The 15,329-nt window shown below is 34.8% G+C and overlaps 2 protein-coding genes across 2 annotated transcripts; both read left to right on the top strand.

Moving 5' to 3' along the window:
• Positions 1-696: 696 nt before the first annotated feature.
• LOC101395299 (olfactory receptor 4K13-like) lies at positions 697-1,634 on the top strand. Its single transcript, XM_014780385.1, is given in 2 exon segments — positions 697-1,168; positions 1,171-1,634. Coding segments are annotated over 2 exon segments (936 nt in total).
• An 11,177-nt stretch (positions 1,635-12,811) lies between these two features.
• Positions 12,812-15,013, top strand: LOC101395895 (olfactory receptor 4L1-like). The gene is given in 3 exon segments (XM_014781022.2): positions 12,812-12,996; positions 14,202-14,373; positions 14,376-15,013. Coding segments are annotated over 3 exon segments (936 nt in total). The 5' UTR covers positions 12,812-12,870.
• The last annotated feature ends 316 nt before the right edge of the window (positions 15,014-15,329 follow it).

Raw genomic sequence — 15,329 nt, 5'->3', positions numbered from 1 at the left:
AGATCAACTCAGGACCCGTGGGAGAAGACCCAAATATTCAGAGCCTTCTTCTGCCTTAGGGAAAAAGAAGGTGAGAAGCCATCTCAATTTGGCCAAATACAGATTCATGTGTCTCAAATACTCACAGTGTTTACTATCTCTGCTCCTCTGACTTTCAGCAGCAACTATGGAACTGACTCCTAGATTGTCAATGTTCTATATTCCATCTACTCAACTTCATTTTTCTTGATCCTGCTTCTCAATTAGAACATCCTTTGACCCCTCCTTCATTTACATGCCCATTACTATTATATGGTTTAGAAACAGATTTCAAGATGGAAGTGTCCTCTGCCTATGGAGGACTAATAAATCTATTCCTCAAATAATAAAAAAAGGGCGGGAAACTTCCACGCTCTCTCACCAACTGAGATGTTCACTTTTCTCAAGGTTAGTGCAGATGTGAGTTGCATATGGAGAGCTTCAATTTTCTTCAAAGATCTTGATTTAAGGCAGATATTCCTCATAATCTCTGATCAGAATTTGTCTATTTTTTAATTTTTGGAATTAGTGTTGTCCAATACTTTTGATTCTTTTTCACACTACAGTGGATTTTAGAAACAAAGTTAAATGAATATGTATTTCATCTCTTAATTTTAACTCACAGACTTCAATCTATTTTGATCTTGTTTTAGGTAACATATGACAACAGCCAAACAAATGGAAAAACAAAATCATTCCATGGTGTCTGAGTTTATTTTGTTGGGCCTCACAGAGTTTCGTGAGTTACAGGTTTTCCTTTTCTTATTTTTTTCCTTTATCTACATAGCCATTGTATTAGGTAATCTCATCATTATCTTTGTAGTAAAATTGGACCCTCAATTGCACTCTCCTATGTACTTTCTACTGGCCAATCTCTCCTTTATTGATATGTCCCTGGCCTCTTTTGCTACTCCTAAAATGATTTGTGACTTAATTAGTGAATATAAGGCCATCTCTTATGAAGGCTGCATGGCCCAGATGTTTTTCCTTCACCTTTTAGGTGGAAGCGAGATGATGTTGCTAGTAGCCATGGCAATTGATAGATACATTGCTATATGCAAACCCCTCCATTACAACAATCGTATGAGCCATCATGTTTGCATTGGACTTGCATTTCTCTCCTGGTCCACTGGTTTTGTGCACAGTATGAGCCAATGGTTTTCACAGTGACTTTACCATTCTGTGGCCCCAACGTTGTGGAGAGTTTTTTTTGTGATTTGCCTCAGGTGATCAAACTTGCCTGCACCGACACTTACAACTTGGAGCTATTAGTCATTGCATTCAGTGGACTAATTTCTTTGTTCTCTTGCACCTTTCTGTTCATCTCTTATAGCATCATCCTGATTACTATCCAGCATCATTCTTCCAGTGGGTCTTCCAAGACTTTGTCCATTCTTTCAGCCCACATTACAGTGGTGCTACTGTTCTTTGGACCTTTCATCTTTATCTATATATGGCCGTTTAGCAGTGTCTCCATAGATAAGATCCTCTCTGTGTTTTATACAATTTTTACTCCCCTTTTAAATCCGATCATCTACACATTCAGGAATAAAGACATGAAGAAAGCAACAAGAAAAATAACGACTAAGCATGTGAGTCCCAGAGTAACCTTTTAACTGAAATATTACAATCATCAAAGGCATCATCATTGATGTTGCCATCATCATCATCATCGTCTTCCAAAGACACTGAGGTATATGATTTTGTTCCAAACATAAATCACATTTTGGGAATTGGTAATCCTTCCCTACAGAAGCAGATATACAATAAAACATCCTGAATTGTGCATCCAAGTACAAACCATTCTAATATAATATCATGCATTTATGTTGTAATTTTATGTTTTTCTATAAAGTAAATTAGATTTGAAATATCATTTATTGAGTTATACCATGTATGAGACACTTTGTATGTGTTTTCTTTTAACTTCACAATACTGAAAATAGATAATATTATTTACATATTATCAATAGAAAACTGAGCATTATAAAACTTAACCATCTTGCCACAGAAATTGTAAGTAATAGACCTAGAATTACATTCTACATCTAACTACAAAATCTATGCTTTTATAAATAAAATATTTTTCTATCTAAATTTTAATAACATTCATAAATTTTTGTTTCCTGTCACCTTCTTTACATGCCACAGTTCACAATGAATAAATCTTTCCAACAAGAGAATAAAAGAATTTTCCGTTAATGTAAAAGTAAAAAGTTGCCAGCCATTTCAGTCTGTGTATCCTTAATTCAATAGAAAAGAGCTTATTAATCCAGCTAAGAAGATTGATCCCAATTATCAAGGTGTACTAGGATTGCTGATACACGACAGGATAGGGAAGATCACATCTGAAACTCAAGTGATTCTCTCTTGGCGCCTCATAGTATTTGCATATCAAGTAGTAAAAGTAAATGAAAATTACATAACCCAGTAAAAGTAAAAATTTGGTTCACTCTACCAAGTACAGAATCACCAAGCATCAGAGATTTTCGTTGAAGACAAAAGAAGAATGCCATCAGCAGTAAGACAGCCATAAATATTAACTGAGTCTCACGACACATTAGTAAAATCATTATAGAAACTAAGAATATTTTCTTCATAAATTGTGTATTAAGGTAATTGTGTATGTATGGTATTTGTTAACAAATCTCAAATTCATTCTTTTCTTTTCTTTTTCCTTATCAAGGAGGTATTTGTAATTAACATTACAATTTAGTCTCTAGGTTACAGAATATTCATGTGGGGTTATGACTAAATTAGAAGAGATACTAGTACCACACTGAGATGGATATAGTAACCTATGGGAATTTTTATCTTTCTATTTGGAGAAAAAAAGGAGAATGTCATAATTTGTATGCAAGATAAGTTAATCTTTAGGCTGAAACAATTGTCATTGATTGGAAGTCTAAATAAACATGGAATGGTGTGTATGGATACTGAGCAACCAAATGGGAAGATGATTCTGAATGTTTTTCTGTTGACTCGCAGCCCCATATTAGCTCTTCTATAGTCTATTCTCTATGGTAGAGCTACAAGCCTGAAAATTACATTTCCTCAACTCCCTTGCAAACTTATTTCTATCAGGTTCTATCAGTGGAAGACACTAACATGTTGGAAGGCAGGAAAAAGAGAGAAGTCTTACATTTCCCTGCTTTGGGCTCTGGCAGCTGCAGTATCAGGCAACTGTGGACTCCAGAGGTATCTGTGGGGGGTTCAGTAGCATCAGCAAAAATTGAAGGCTCCAAGTCTCATTTCATCAAGTGTATGAGCTCTTAAATTCTTAGTAGTGGGATAGAGGTTCCAGCAGCAGTGATGGCAGCACGGTCCCAGCAGCATTTATGGGTTATGTGTAACGTCACTTCCTCTTTTGCTCACCCAGCCTTTGGAGTGGTAGTTGCTGTCTATAGTTACTGAACTCTTGGTAATATCATCTTCTCCTTTCTGATCCTCGTTTCTGACCTGCAAATTTTTATTTTCAATTTCCTATTGCACCATTCCCTAGGTATCTTGAAAGCATCTCAAGCCCAAAATGTAAAAACTAATTACTCTACCTTCCCCTATCTGTTATTTTTTCCTGCACTCCCTCTTTGAATTAATAAAATCACGATCAGATTAATGGTCCAATATAGAAACCAAAATTTACATCCCATTACATATATATCGCTGCACTTAATGGTGTCCCATATTCCTCTGAGACGCTGTTCATTTTTCCTCATTTTCTTTTTTCCTATCTGTTCTTGAGATTGTATAATCACTACAAATGTATCTTCAACTCCATTGGTTCTTTCTTATGCCAGCTCAAATCTACTAGTGAGCTCCTCTAGTGATTTTTTCATTTGAGTTATTGTACTTTTCAACTCCAGAATTTCCTTTTTTTAAAATAATTTTTATATCTTTATTGATATTCTCTATTTGATAAGACATTGTCATACCTTTCTCTAATTCTTTAGACATGGTGTCCTTTAGTTCTCAGAATGTTTATAATAGCTGCTTTGAAGTCTTTTTCTGCTAAGTACCACATCTGGGTCCCCACAAAAGCAGTTTTTACTGTCCTTTTACTTCATGTAGTGTGACACACTTTTGTGTTTCTTTGTGTGTTTCATCATTTTTGGTTTAAAATTGGACATTTTTGATAATATATTGTAGCAACTCTGGTTACTGATCCTCTCCTTTCCAGTGCTGATGTTCTTGTTACTGTTTGCTTGTTGTGTGTTTAGTGTCTTGGCTGTATTAATTCTATGAAGATTATTTTCCCCACATTGTACAGTCTCTGATGTCTCTGCTCATCTTTTTTCCCTTGTTTTTAGTCTTCCAGCCTGACTAACTCTGGGACATCATAAGTTGCTCATTGGTCAATGGTTTTGCTTAAGTCTCCCTGGCCAGTTAGAATTTTATCCTTTACTACTAGATGTGTGTGTGGCTTAGAGGCTGCTATCACAATTCAAGGAATTTATGTTTTTGTTCCACATGTAGTCAAAGACTAATAGTTGCATGTTCCCTCTCCAATCATTCCTGAGAGGTGTACAGACTTAGGCATTCATACTGTCTTCAAAACAACCAGGAATTGGTGTGATTTTTATTTTTAAGCTTTGCTTCCTAGCAGTTGCCCCTGCTTCAGCGTAGCTTATGTTTCAGACAGTATTTTGTTAGAGGTTGTGCTTAAGCTTCTTGTGCCAGTGAGGCTTCCACACTTTTTTAATGGATCTGTGTGTGACTCGAAGAATTTTTATCTGATTTCTCCTAAGTGGATGCAGCCAGTGCATGCCTGCAGGCTCCCCTAGGAGCAGGGTTGACTGTGATCCCAGGAGGATTTTTCTTGTTTATATCTTGCTCTATTTCTCTCTGTTAAACTTCTGTTTGCTATGCAGTTTAGTTTGTTAATACCAGTATCATGGTGCTATGAGTGGCTTCTTAATTCCTCTCCATTGTTTTGGACATTGCCTTTATACATAGAACTCTCCAAGCTCTGTTCCAAATAAAGGCAGGCCCCTCAGGTGGAGCCGTGGAGTTCTTCATACTTATGGTATGCCTGTCCTTCTGGGCAGAACCTGTTTGCCACTGCACAGGAGCTGGGGGCAGGGACATAACCCACTTCTCCCAAAGTGACACCCCTGATCTCTGAGTGGGCACTAGGGGAAGGAGGCTGCCTAGTCATCTCAGCTTGTCCCATCTGACATGACCTTCCACTCTACAAGTAAGCTACAGGATAGGGGTGCTTAGGGGGACCCTGGTATTCTCAGCCTGCAGTGTTTGGAGTAGAGCTTTTATTAGCAGTATTATTGTGATAAGAACACAACTTGAGAACCACCCATTTGACAAATTTTTAAGTGCACAATACAGTATTGTTAACTATAGGGACAATGTTGTAAAGGCAGATTTCTAGAACTAGTTAATCTTGTATAACTGAAAATACATACCCACTGGATGGCAACTTCTCATTTTCTCCTCCACTCAGCCCTTGGCAACTACCATTCTGTTTTCTGTTTCCATGAGTTTGACTGCTTTAGGTACCTCATATAAGTGTAACCTCTGCCCTACAAGTAGGTGCTGGCTGGGGAAAGACAGCCTCATCATCTCCTTGGTGCCTACTTGGAATAGATCTTCTTCAACACTTAAGGTCTTACTCTTCCAGGGTAAAACCTGAAACCACAACCCTAGACTGGAAGCTGTGATGAGAGGGAGTCACTGTCTTCTTGACCACACCTACCTGGAGCAGAGCACCCAGAGTAGAGAAGAGTAGGGCTTCCATAATATGGAGCTGGGAGGGGAGGGAAAGGAGAAGTGATAGGGGGGCTTGAATGCCAGACTCTCTCTCCTAAACAAGATTTAGTAGATTTTCTTGAACGAATGTTTCTCTACTATCTGTATGCCCTAGGATAATTTCTATAGACTCTAAATTATTATTCGTTATAAGTTTCTTTTGTCAATGTTTGTTTTGTTGAGGAGAGAGTCCACCATGGACGCCAAATGAGGTCCCTCCCTCATGTGATTCTGACACAGAAAATCTACAGATAATATTTTGGAATTCACCACTGACTCTGTACATACTGTCATCAATCATGCATGTTGTGTTACCAAATCATCACAATTCTACCTGATAATTTAACCATACCCTCTTCTCATCACCCTCCACGGCTTTAGCTCAGACTTTCATAATTTCTTACCTAGATTATTAAAATAACACAGTAATTACTTCACAATGCAACTACCGTGACCTTGTGAAAACTCAATTCTCCTCATAGTCTCTATTTTACAATTTCAATAGCTCCCTATTAACTATAGGATATATTCCAAACTACTTTGATTGATATTTATTGATATTGAAGTTCTTATTCTAACTTAGCTTTTTGTCAGCATCAAAAATTCTTCCTCCTCGCCAACAATCTATCATATACTTCAAACACACTAGCTATTTTCTGTTCGCTTAATATGTCAGAATATTCTATGCTTCTGTACCTTTTGACATATAATTAGCTCTGCCTACATTTTTCTTCTGTCTTCTCTGTGCACCAAATCTGTACCTATCATTAAAAGCACAGTTGCCTCTTTTGGAAAAGGTAGCTTTTTTTGTGAGAAATTTGCAAACTCCATAAAACAAAGTTTGATTTATTACATACCTGTATCATCACACTTAACAATGGGTACTTTGGAGTCAGTGACCAATAATAAGATTCTGAGATCCTCAAGGACAGATTCCTGATGTACCTTATGGGCCCAAGAAAGGTTTGAGCCTTGCTGAGTTCAATACCTATTTCAAGACCTCATTTTAGCCACTTGAGAACTAGTTGTGATTAAAGAGTTTCCTTATTTCTTGGAGCAATGTCTACACTATAAGTACTTATGCTGCCAGAAAACAAATATGAAGTTTGAACCTCTAAGTTTTGTCCCCCAGAATTTTCTTTAGAGGAAATCAAAGGATAGTACATTCAACACTAGAGAGTTGAAGGATACTAGAAAATAGGAAGCAAATGCACTCAATAAATCAACCAAAGGTAAAATTTTAAACTAGGGATAGAAGTGTATGCTAAATACAATCCCTACTACCAAGGAATATACAATAAAGTGAATATAAATTGAGAGTATTAATATATGAAGACAGGGAAGGCATGTTTCAAGAATCACTGAATTTTATCCCAGCCAGTAACTTAGGGTAAATATTTAGTCAAGAAGTAAAGAACTATTAGTACAGAATCTGGAGGAATATTTAATTGGGTCAGAATCCACAGTTGAACTGAAAGAGGAGACTGAATTAAACATTTAAAAATTTACTTAAACTCATCGTCCCTAAGGAGGATGAACACATTTTAAGCTGTCTGTAACCAATTAATCAGATATGGGACAAAAATGGAACATCTATTTATGTTTATTTTAATTTGAAAAGAGAAATTAAATAAGCTTTGTTAATATTGAATACACAGATTATTTTGGGTACTCTAAATTCATCTACTAACTCTATGTTACCTGAAGGTGTTACATATAGTATTTAAAGTTTTTGGAAGAAAGTGTGAGTTAACGAAAAGACAGAGAGGTTAACAGCAGTTCTCTTTGCAGTCATTTGCTTTGACGGTATTGCTGTGTATTATAGTTTGGATGTGCCAAAGTAAGGGGAGAGGGGAGACTTAAAGATTTTATTTTCTTATTTAACTCAATTCATTCTCTGAAACTTTAAAAGGGCTTAAAAAGTTTTATGCAAATAAACCTTGAATTGAAGATAATTCTAATTATTAAAACTCACCTAAACGATTTTAAAATAGCGGAGTTGACAATTCTACCCATAGTATAAACTGTCAGCTAAATCACAAAGTAAAAGAACAATGAGCTATCAGAACTGACAGTAAGCTGGCTAAAAACATTCTAAATTATTAAGAAACATTACTTTACAATAGGGATTTACTTCCATTATTATTAAGAATGAAGTTGAAAATCTATACTGTACCTTGATATATTAGCTAGGGATCACAATTAGTAAAACATGTAAAAAGGTAAATATATAAAACATAAAATAAATCTCTATAATTTTCTTTGTAATATTAAAATTTACATTATAATCAGTGGAAGGCTTTAAATTTTTAACTAAATGTAATAAAAAGTGTTTGGAATGTTTCTTACAAATAGCAAAAGGACAAAAGCCACATTCCACTAAAATAAACTCTGTGTTTTCTGCCACTGTAAAAACAGTTAAAATGAGCAAGACAATGATAAAGAAATACATTCCTTATCAGCAAACACTATAAAAAAGTACATAGAAAACATTTCTAATGATTTGCAAATCGAGTGACAGAATGAGTTATGTCTTGTAGGAAGGAGTTTTGCCTTATGTAAGTATGGATGATTTTAACATTTGTGTATAAAAAAACTTTCATCAACTGTAATAACTATTGTAATAAAAGCAATGTCTGTGACAAAAATCTACGTTAAGCCATGGGTTAAGCAGTGGATTTGACTAAAATTAAATAAGGACTTGGAGATAAGTGACAGGGTTGTCAACCAATTTGAAAATTATTCATGAAATTCTTTGTTGGCAAGTTATTGGAACAGACTTTGAAGCCTGTGGTATAAAGTACACCTACATAGGATCAACAGGATCAATAATATGATTAATTTTGTAAAAGCAACAACTTGGAAAATAAGATTTTATTATAATATTTTGTAGAAAAGTCATAATGATTACGAAAATATTTCATGTCATGGAGATATTCTCTGAAAATTCGTAGGAGGGTACCTAAGTCAAAATAGTTATTAATATCTTAGTAAGCATAAAACAGTTAGTTGTTCTATTAATGTATACCATCAAATTTTCAATTAACATAATTTATTTTAACTTTATCTTTTAGAATTTCTGCTTCCTGAATATGTTAATGTTGTACATAATATGTGCTTTTAGTAGTAAATTTATAACATATACAGATCAATTTTTATATTGAGGATTTTATGCTTAGAAAACTTTGAAGATTATTCATCTAAAAATTTACCCACAAACTTGTTAGAAGGAAGCTAAGAGCATAGCTTGGGAGTAATGTGAGGGAAAAGAAGTGTCCTTTAAATCAAAGGTGTCTATACTTACTGTATTGTAACCAATCAACCAACACTCCCATGCCTATTTTAATCAAGCCAATGCTCAGAGAGAATGGCAGCATAATAAGGGCCAGAAATTAAGTGTAAACATCTCTCTTGGTCTTGCTAGGGCAGCATCCTCAGTGTTTTAACAACTGCCACTGAAATTTGGATTCCCAGACCTCCAACAAACCTGCCACCAAAGGGGTTCACATCTTTACATAAGAGGCAGAAAATAGTATGCAGAATCACATACAGAGCATCACAGAGAGCGAAAAGTAGATTTTTAATTTTGAATAATCCCTCAAACATGTTTTTCTCATACTGTGCCTTTAGAACAGGTAAGTGCAAATGCTATAGGGAGATAATTCATTAGACGTTTAATATGCTGAAGATGGCATTTAATTAATTTTGTGTTGGATGGAAGGAAAAGGCTGTGGCTTTTGAAACATCAAATCCTCTCTCACTGGGAGATCAAATAACTATTTCACAATGAGCTATAACCAACAATTTCTTTGAAAATTTAAAGGATATATTCTCTCAAAATGACATTGCAGAGTAAAATTTGGCAGTAGATGGTGATTAAGAATGATGAATAACATTCAGAAAAGTAAATCCTGGGCACCCCGATAACCCATACTGTCATTGAGAGTAACGGAAACGCTGGAAACTGATAATTTTTTGTAGAATAGGGATATTTTTCTTTTCAAGTTTCAGGTGTTGATAGAGCATGTAAATAAACATATCATATTGGCAGTTGGAGAAGTAGCTGGGGATGGAGAATTAGTGATCAGAACTAGAAATTTAGAAAATCTCTGTATACAAGTTACTGTTAGGCCATACATACAAATGAGATCTTAAAGGAATAAAGGGGGATAAGTCTTTACAAGATGTTCATATTCAAGAGAATGAGGGAAAATGTGAATAATTCAGGAAACTCATTATGAGTATTCTAAATAGGAGGAAAAGTATCAAGAAAACTGTTTAACAAACCAGAGAATAGTAAGTTTCAAAATACATAAAGCAGTCAAAAATATAAATTCAAACGGAGGCCATTAAGAAATATTAAAACTAGATTGGATTGGATTTGCAGTATGTCATTGATTGTCCCGTAGTGAGATATATTTGTATAAAAGCAGTACGAGCTGGATAGTACTATAAAACTGTATTTTAAAACACTAAATTAATATATTAAAGATAATTTTAACTTATGAATAAAAGCAAAAAATGTGTAAGGGCTTAAATTTTATTGAATATAATTCATATGCTATAAAATTCATCCATTTTAAGTATACATTTCAGTGATTACTCTTATATTCATATAGTTGTGTAGGCTTTGCCGCAATCTTATTTTAAGGTATTTTCTTCACCACAAAAAGAAAACTCATACCCATTTGCACTCAATCCCCAGTTCAAGGTGACCATTAATATATTTTCTGTCTCTATATATTTGTGTTTCCTAGACAAGTTATATAAATCAAATTATACAACATGTGGTCTTGTGTGTCAGACTTATTTTACTTATGTTTTTGAGGTCCATTTGTATTTTAGCATAAGTAGGTGTAATTTTTGAAAAACATAAAATCAGTCAAGATTAAAATTATCTTTATTTTTTTTAATGAATAATGAAAGAGGAAGGAAATGTTTATTTGAATCAATTATTTTCATATTTAGTAATATGTATTGTACACACATGAGCAGGAGCAGAAATGTTCATATCCAATTACTTAATAAAACAAGTCATGGCTCATTCCTTTCCTAACAGGGATTAATATGGTAAATCTTCAGGATTGTAATCTTGGATTTACATGAATGATTCGGATTCAACACACACCCTCTCAGTGCTCATTCTGTGCCTGGCCAGGAGCTCATACACACACCATCTCACTAATATTCACCACATCTCTTTGGGGAGGTTCTGCCTCTAGTCTTGTTAAGGTTTACTTAATTATGTGGATCTTGAATTTTCATCTACTAAATAAGATGTGTAGAGTAATGACTACTAAGTTCCCTTCTAACTCTAATATATTATTATTCTACCTTCAGTTTCCTCCAAAGCACATCATAAATTGAGTAAAATTAATTGTAATAAAATGTGTAATTGATTATTCAAGAGGAAGAAAATTTTCTTCATTAATAAGACTTTTTGTCTCAACTACATGATAATTTCTTTCTTTTAATTTATATTGCCTTTGTACACTCATAACATAAGAACAGGTGTCTTAAGTGGAGAACTAAGGAAATGTTTTTAGAAAGCATTCTTGGGATAGGAAGGAAAGGAATAAAGGAAACAAATGCTGGGAAAGCCATCAACACAAATTAACGCCAGCTTTCCTTCTGAAATAAAATAAAACGCCAAAATAAAGCTTTCTTAATCCATTTATGCTTAATTGTATTAATTTAATATCCAAGTTTTTCTGTTGTCTTTGTATCACAAGGCATAAAATTCCATGCAGCAAAGGTATTTTTTCCGAAATTATAGTTGGCATATTTATTCTGTCTAATAATTTTCAAGCCTTATCATTTCTCCAAAGTGCATCTACTTATTGCAATTACTGTCACAAAAATCTCAAAAGGAAAATTACTGCTCATTCACATAATAATCATGTGACACAACCCTTCAAAGAAAGCATGGTGTGATGGTGGTCCTCTCTGTGTGCCTCCAGGTCCGTAGTCCATCATTTAATATCTACTCTGTATACTCCTGGAGGTTAACTTACAGAAACTACATCATTTTCATCGTTATTTTCCCTAATTTGTGGGCATTATCCATTTCTTAAAAATACCTAAGATAGGAAAGCAATTGAAGGAGTTAAGTTTAAGTAATAGTGATAACCTCATGGGATTGTTATAAGGATTAAATGCATTAATATGTGTGAAACACTTAGAACAGAGCTTAGCACATAGTAATCACTTAATTGTTATTGATCATTTTTCATCACTCTTGATTCTATGAACAACTAGGAGCGAAGTAAAAAGCCAGGTAAAAAAGATCTAGTATGATACATTACAACCAAAGCAAAATTTATATGTTAGGATTGAATTATTTTACTATTTACTTCTAAACCACCACATATGTACACTTACAAACAACACACAAACTCCTCACTAAGAACAATGATGATAAAAGTATTTGAGAAACCAAGCTCAAAAAGATGTGAGGCTGTGTCCATATTTCCTGAAATTCTCAGTATGCTACACGGTAGAAACTAAAAAGCAAAATTACCTTTAAGGAATTCAAAGACTTTCTCCCACGTATAAATTAGCCCCTAATTGTATGTGTGTTTGTGTGTGTGTACACTTGTTTGTTTGTTTTAGAACCATAGAATGGCCTTCATAAATTACGTCAGAGATATAGGACAATACAATTCTCTCCCAAATTTTATACTCCCTATATATTGTGAAAACCTAATCTCAAGAAGTGATAGGTACAGAAAATTATAATAATAAAAGGCAAAATAATTACTAATTTAACTACTTACCTATTTTTTACATGAGCAAATTATGATAAAATCAAGATCAATTGATAAAAGAGTATCATTTGATAGAATAAAACAACAGAAAATGAAGCTTCCACTCCTTCAAATAATTTTTATTTACTGCATAACTATAAGAATATTGTTTAAAAGTGATGTGACTCATAAAATTATCTCAAATTATAAATGGTAATATATTTAATATTATATGCTCTTATTCATCAAATACAAATAGGAAAACATTGGTGCTAATTGTGGCTTTGTTTTTTTTTTTACTCTATTTGTATGTAAAGAACTTATGGAACCTTTCTGATTTGAGTCAATGGATCTGAAAAATGGATCTGTAGTGGCTGAGTTTATTTTATTAGGATTTTCTGGACCATGGGAACCTCAGATTTTCTTCTTTGTGACATTCTCCTTGATCTATGGTGCTACTGTGTTGGGAAACATTCTTTTTTTTTTTTTTAAATTTCAGGTGTACATCATTGTACTTCTATTTCTGCATAGATTACATCATGTTCACCACCAAAATACTAATTACAACCCATCAACACACACATGTACCGAATTATCCCTTTCACCCTCCTCCCTCCCCCCTTCCCCTCTGGTAACCACCAATCCAATCTCTGTCCCTATGTGTTTGTTTATTGTTGTTATTATCTACTACTTAATGAAGGAAATCATACAGTATTTGACCTTCTCCCTCTGACTTATTTCACTTTGCATTATACCCTCAATGTCCATCCATGTTGTCACAAATGGCTGGATTTCATCGTTTCTTATGGCTGAGTAGTATTCCATTGTGTATGTATACCACATCTTCTTTATCCATTCGTCCCTTAATGGGCACTTAGGTTGCTTCCAAGTCTTGGCTATTGTGAATAACGCTGCAATGAACACAGGGGTGCATGTATCTTTACAAATCGGTGTTTCCAAGTTCTTTGGATAAATACCCAACAGTGGAATAGCTGGATCATATGGTAGTTCTATCTTTGATTTTTTGAGGAATCTCCATACTGTTTTCCATAGTGGCTGCACCAGTTTGCACTCCCACCAGCAGTGTATGAGAGTTCCCTTCTCTCCACATCATCTCCAACACATGTTTCCTGTCTTGTTAATTATAGCCATTCTGACGGGCGTGAGGTGATATATTTATATGGAACAACAAAAGACCACGAATAGCTAAAGGAATCCTGAGAAAAAAGGACAAAGCTGGAGGTATCACACTCCCTGATTTCAAAATACACCACAAAGCTATAGTAACCAAAACAGCATGGTACTGGCACAAAAACAGACACACAGATCAATGGAATAGAATCGAAAGCCCAGAAATAAACCCACACATCTAGGACAGCTAATCTTTGACAAAGCAGCCAAGAACATACAATGGGGAAAAGAAAGTCTCTTCAACAAATGGTGTTGGGAAAATTGGATAACCATATGCAAAAAAATGAAAGTAGACCCTTACCTTACACCATACACAAAAATTAACTCCAAATGGATTCAAGACTTGAATGTAAGACCTGAAACTGTGAACCTTCTAGAAGAAAGCACAGGCAGCACGCTCTTCGACATCAGTCTTAGCAACATCTTTTCAAACACCACGTCTGACCGGGCAAGAGAAACAATAGAAAAAATAAACAAATGGGAAACATTCTCATTATGGTCACAGTGACATTTAGTTCCACCCTTCATTCTCCCGTATACTTCTTCCTTGGAAACCTCTCTTTGTTGGACATGTGTCTCTCCACTGTCACCACACCCAAGATGATCACAGACTTGCTCACTCAACACAAGTCCATCTCCATATGGGGTTGCATGGCCCAGATTTCTTTATGTACTTCTTTGGAGGTGCTGAGATGACTCTTTTGATAGCCATGGCCTTTGACAGATATGTAGCCATATGTAAACCCCTGCACTACAGGGCAATCATGAGCCACAGGTTGCTGAATGGGTTTATGATACGTTCATGGATAATTGGTTTTATACACACCATGAGCCAGAAGGTATTAACAGTAAACTTGCCTTTCTGTGGCCCCAGTATCATAAACAATATATTTTGTGACCTTCTCCTTGTGGTTAAGCTTGCTTGTATTGAAACATATACCCTGGAATTATTTGCCATTGCTGACATTGGGCTGTTCTCAATTATTAGCTTCATCCTCCTGCTTGTCTCCTACACTGTCATCCTGGTCACTGTACAGCAAAGATCATCTGGAGGGCTCTCCAAGGCTCTGTCCACATTGCCTGCCTACATCATTGTGGTCACTGTGTTCTTTGGACTTTGTATCTTTATCTATGCCCAGCCATTCAATAGTTTTGCAGGCAATAAAACCCTTGCTGTATTTTACACTATTGTCACATCCTTACTAAATACTATTATTTACACAGTGAGAAATCAGAAAATGCTAAGGGCTATGAGAAAATTATGGTTCCGCCATGTTACCTCCACACAGAACTTCTAGATTTTAACACTGTATCATTAACATGACCTTCAAATGCTATGCTAACAGAATTTGAATAGACTATATAAAATGTATCTTTTAACTCTTCTTGTGTTAGAATCATAACCAGTGGTGGAAAAATTAATGATAAAATATTTTAAGTTTATACTTAAATGCTCTTATAACACATAATGATAATTATTGACCTACAACAAAATAGACATGTGAAATCGTTGAATACTTTCCATATACATTTAATATATACTTATTAATAAAGAGAGAATTATGAAAAAATATGGGTGAATACTATTAGAGATGATTTTAATAGATATGGATG

The sequence above is a fragment of the Ceratotherium simum genome, chromosome 3 (genome assembly GCF_057802395.1).
Source record: "Ceratotherium simum simum isolate JZ-2026a chromosome 3, ASM5780239v1, whole genome shotgun sequence".
NCBI classification, from domain to species: Eukaryota; Metazoa; Chordata; class Mammalia; order Perissodactyla; family Rhinocerotidae; genus Ceratotherium; species Ceratotherium simum.
This window is presented reverse-complemented; position numbering and strand designations above follow the sequence as displayed.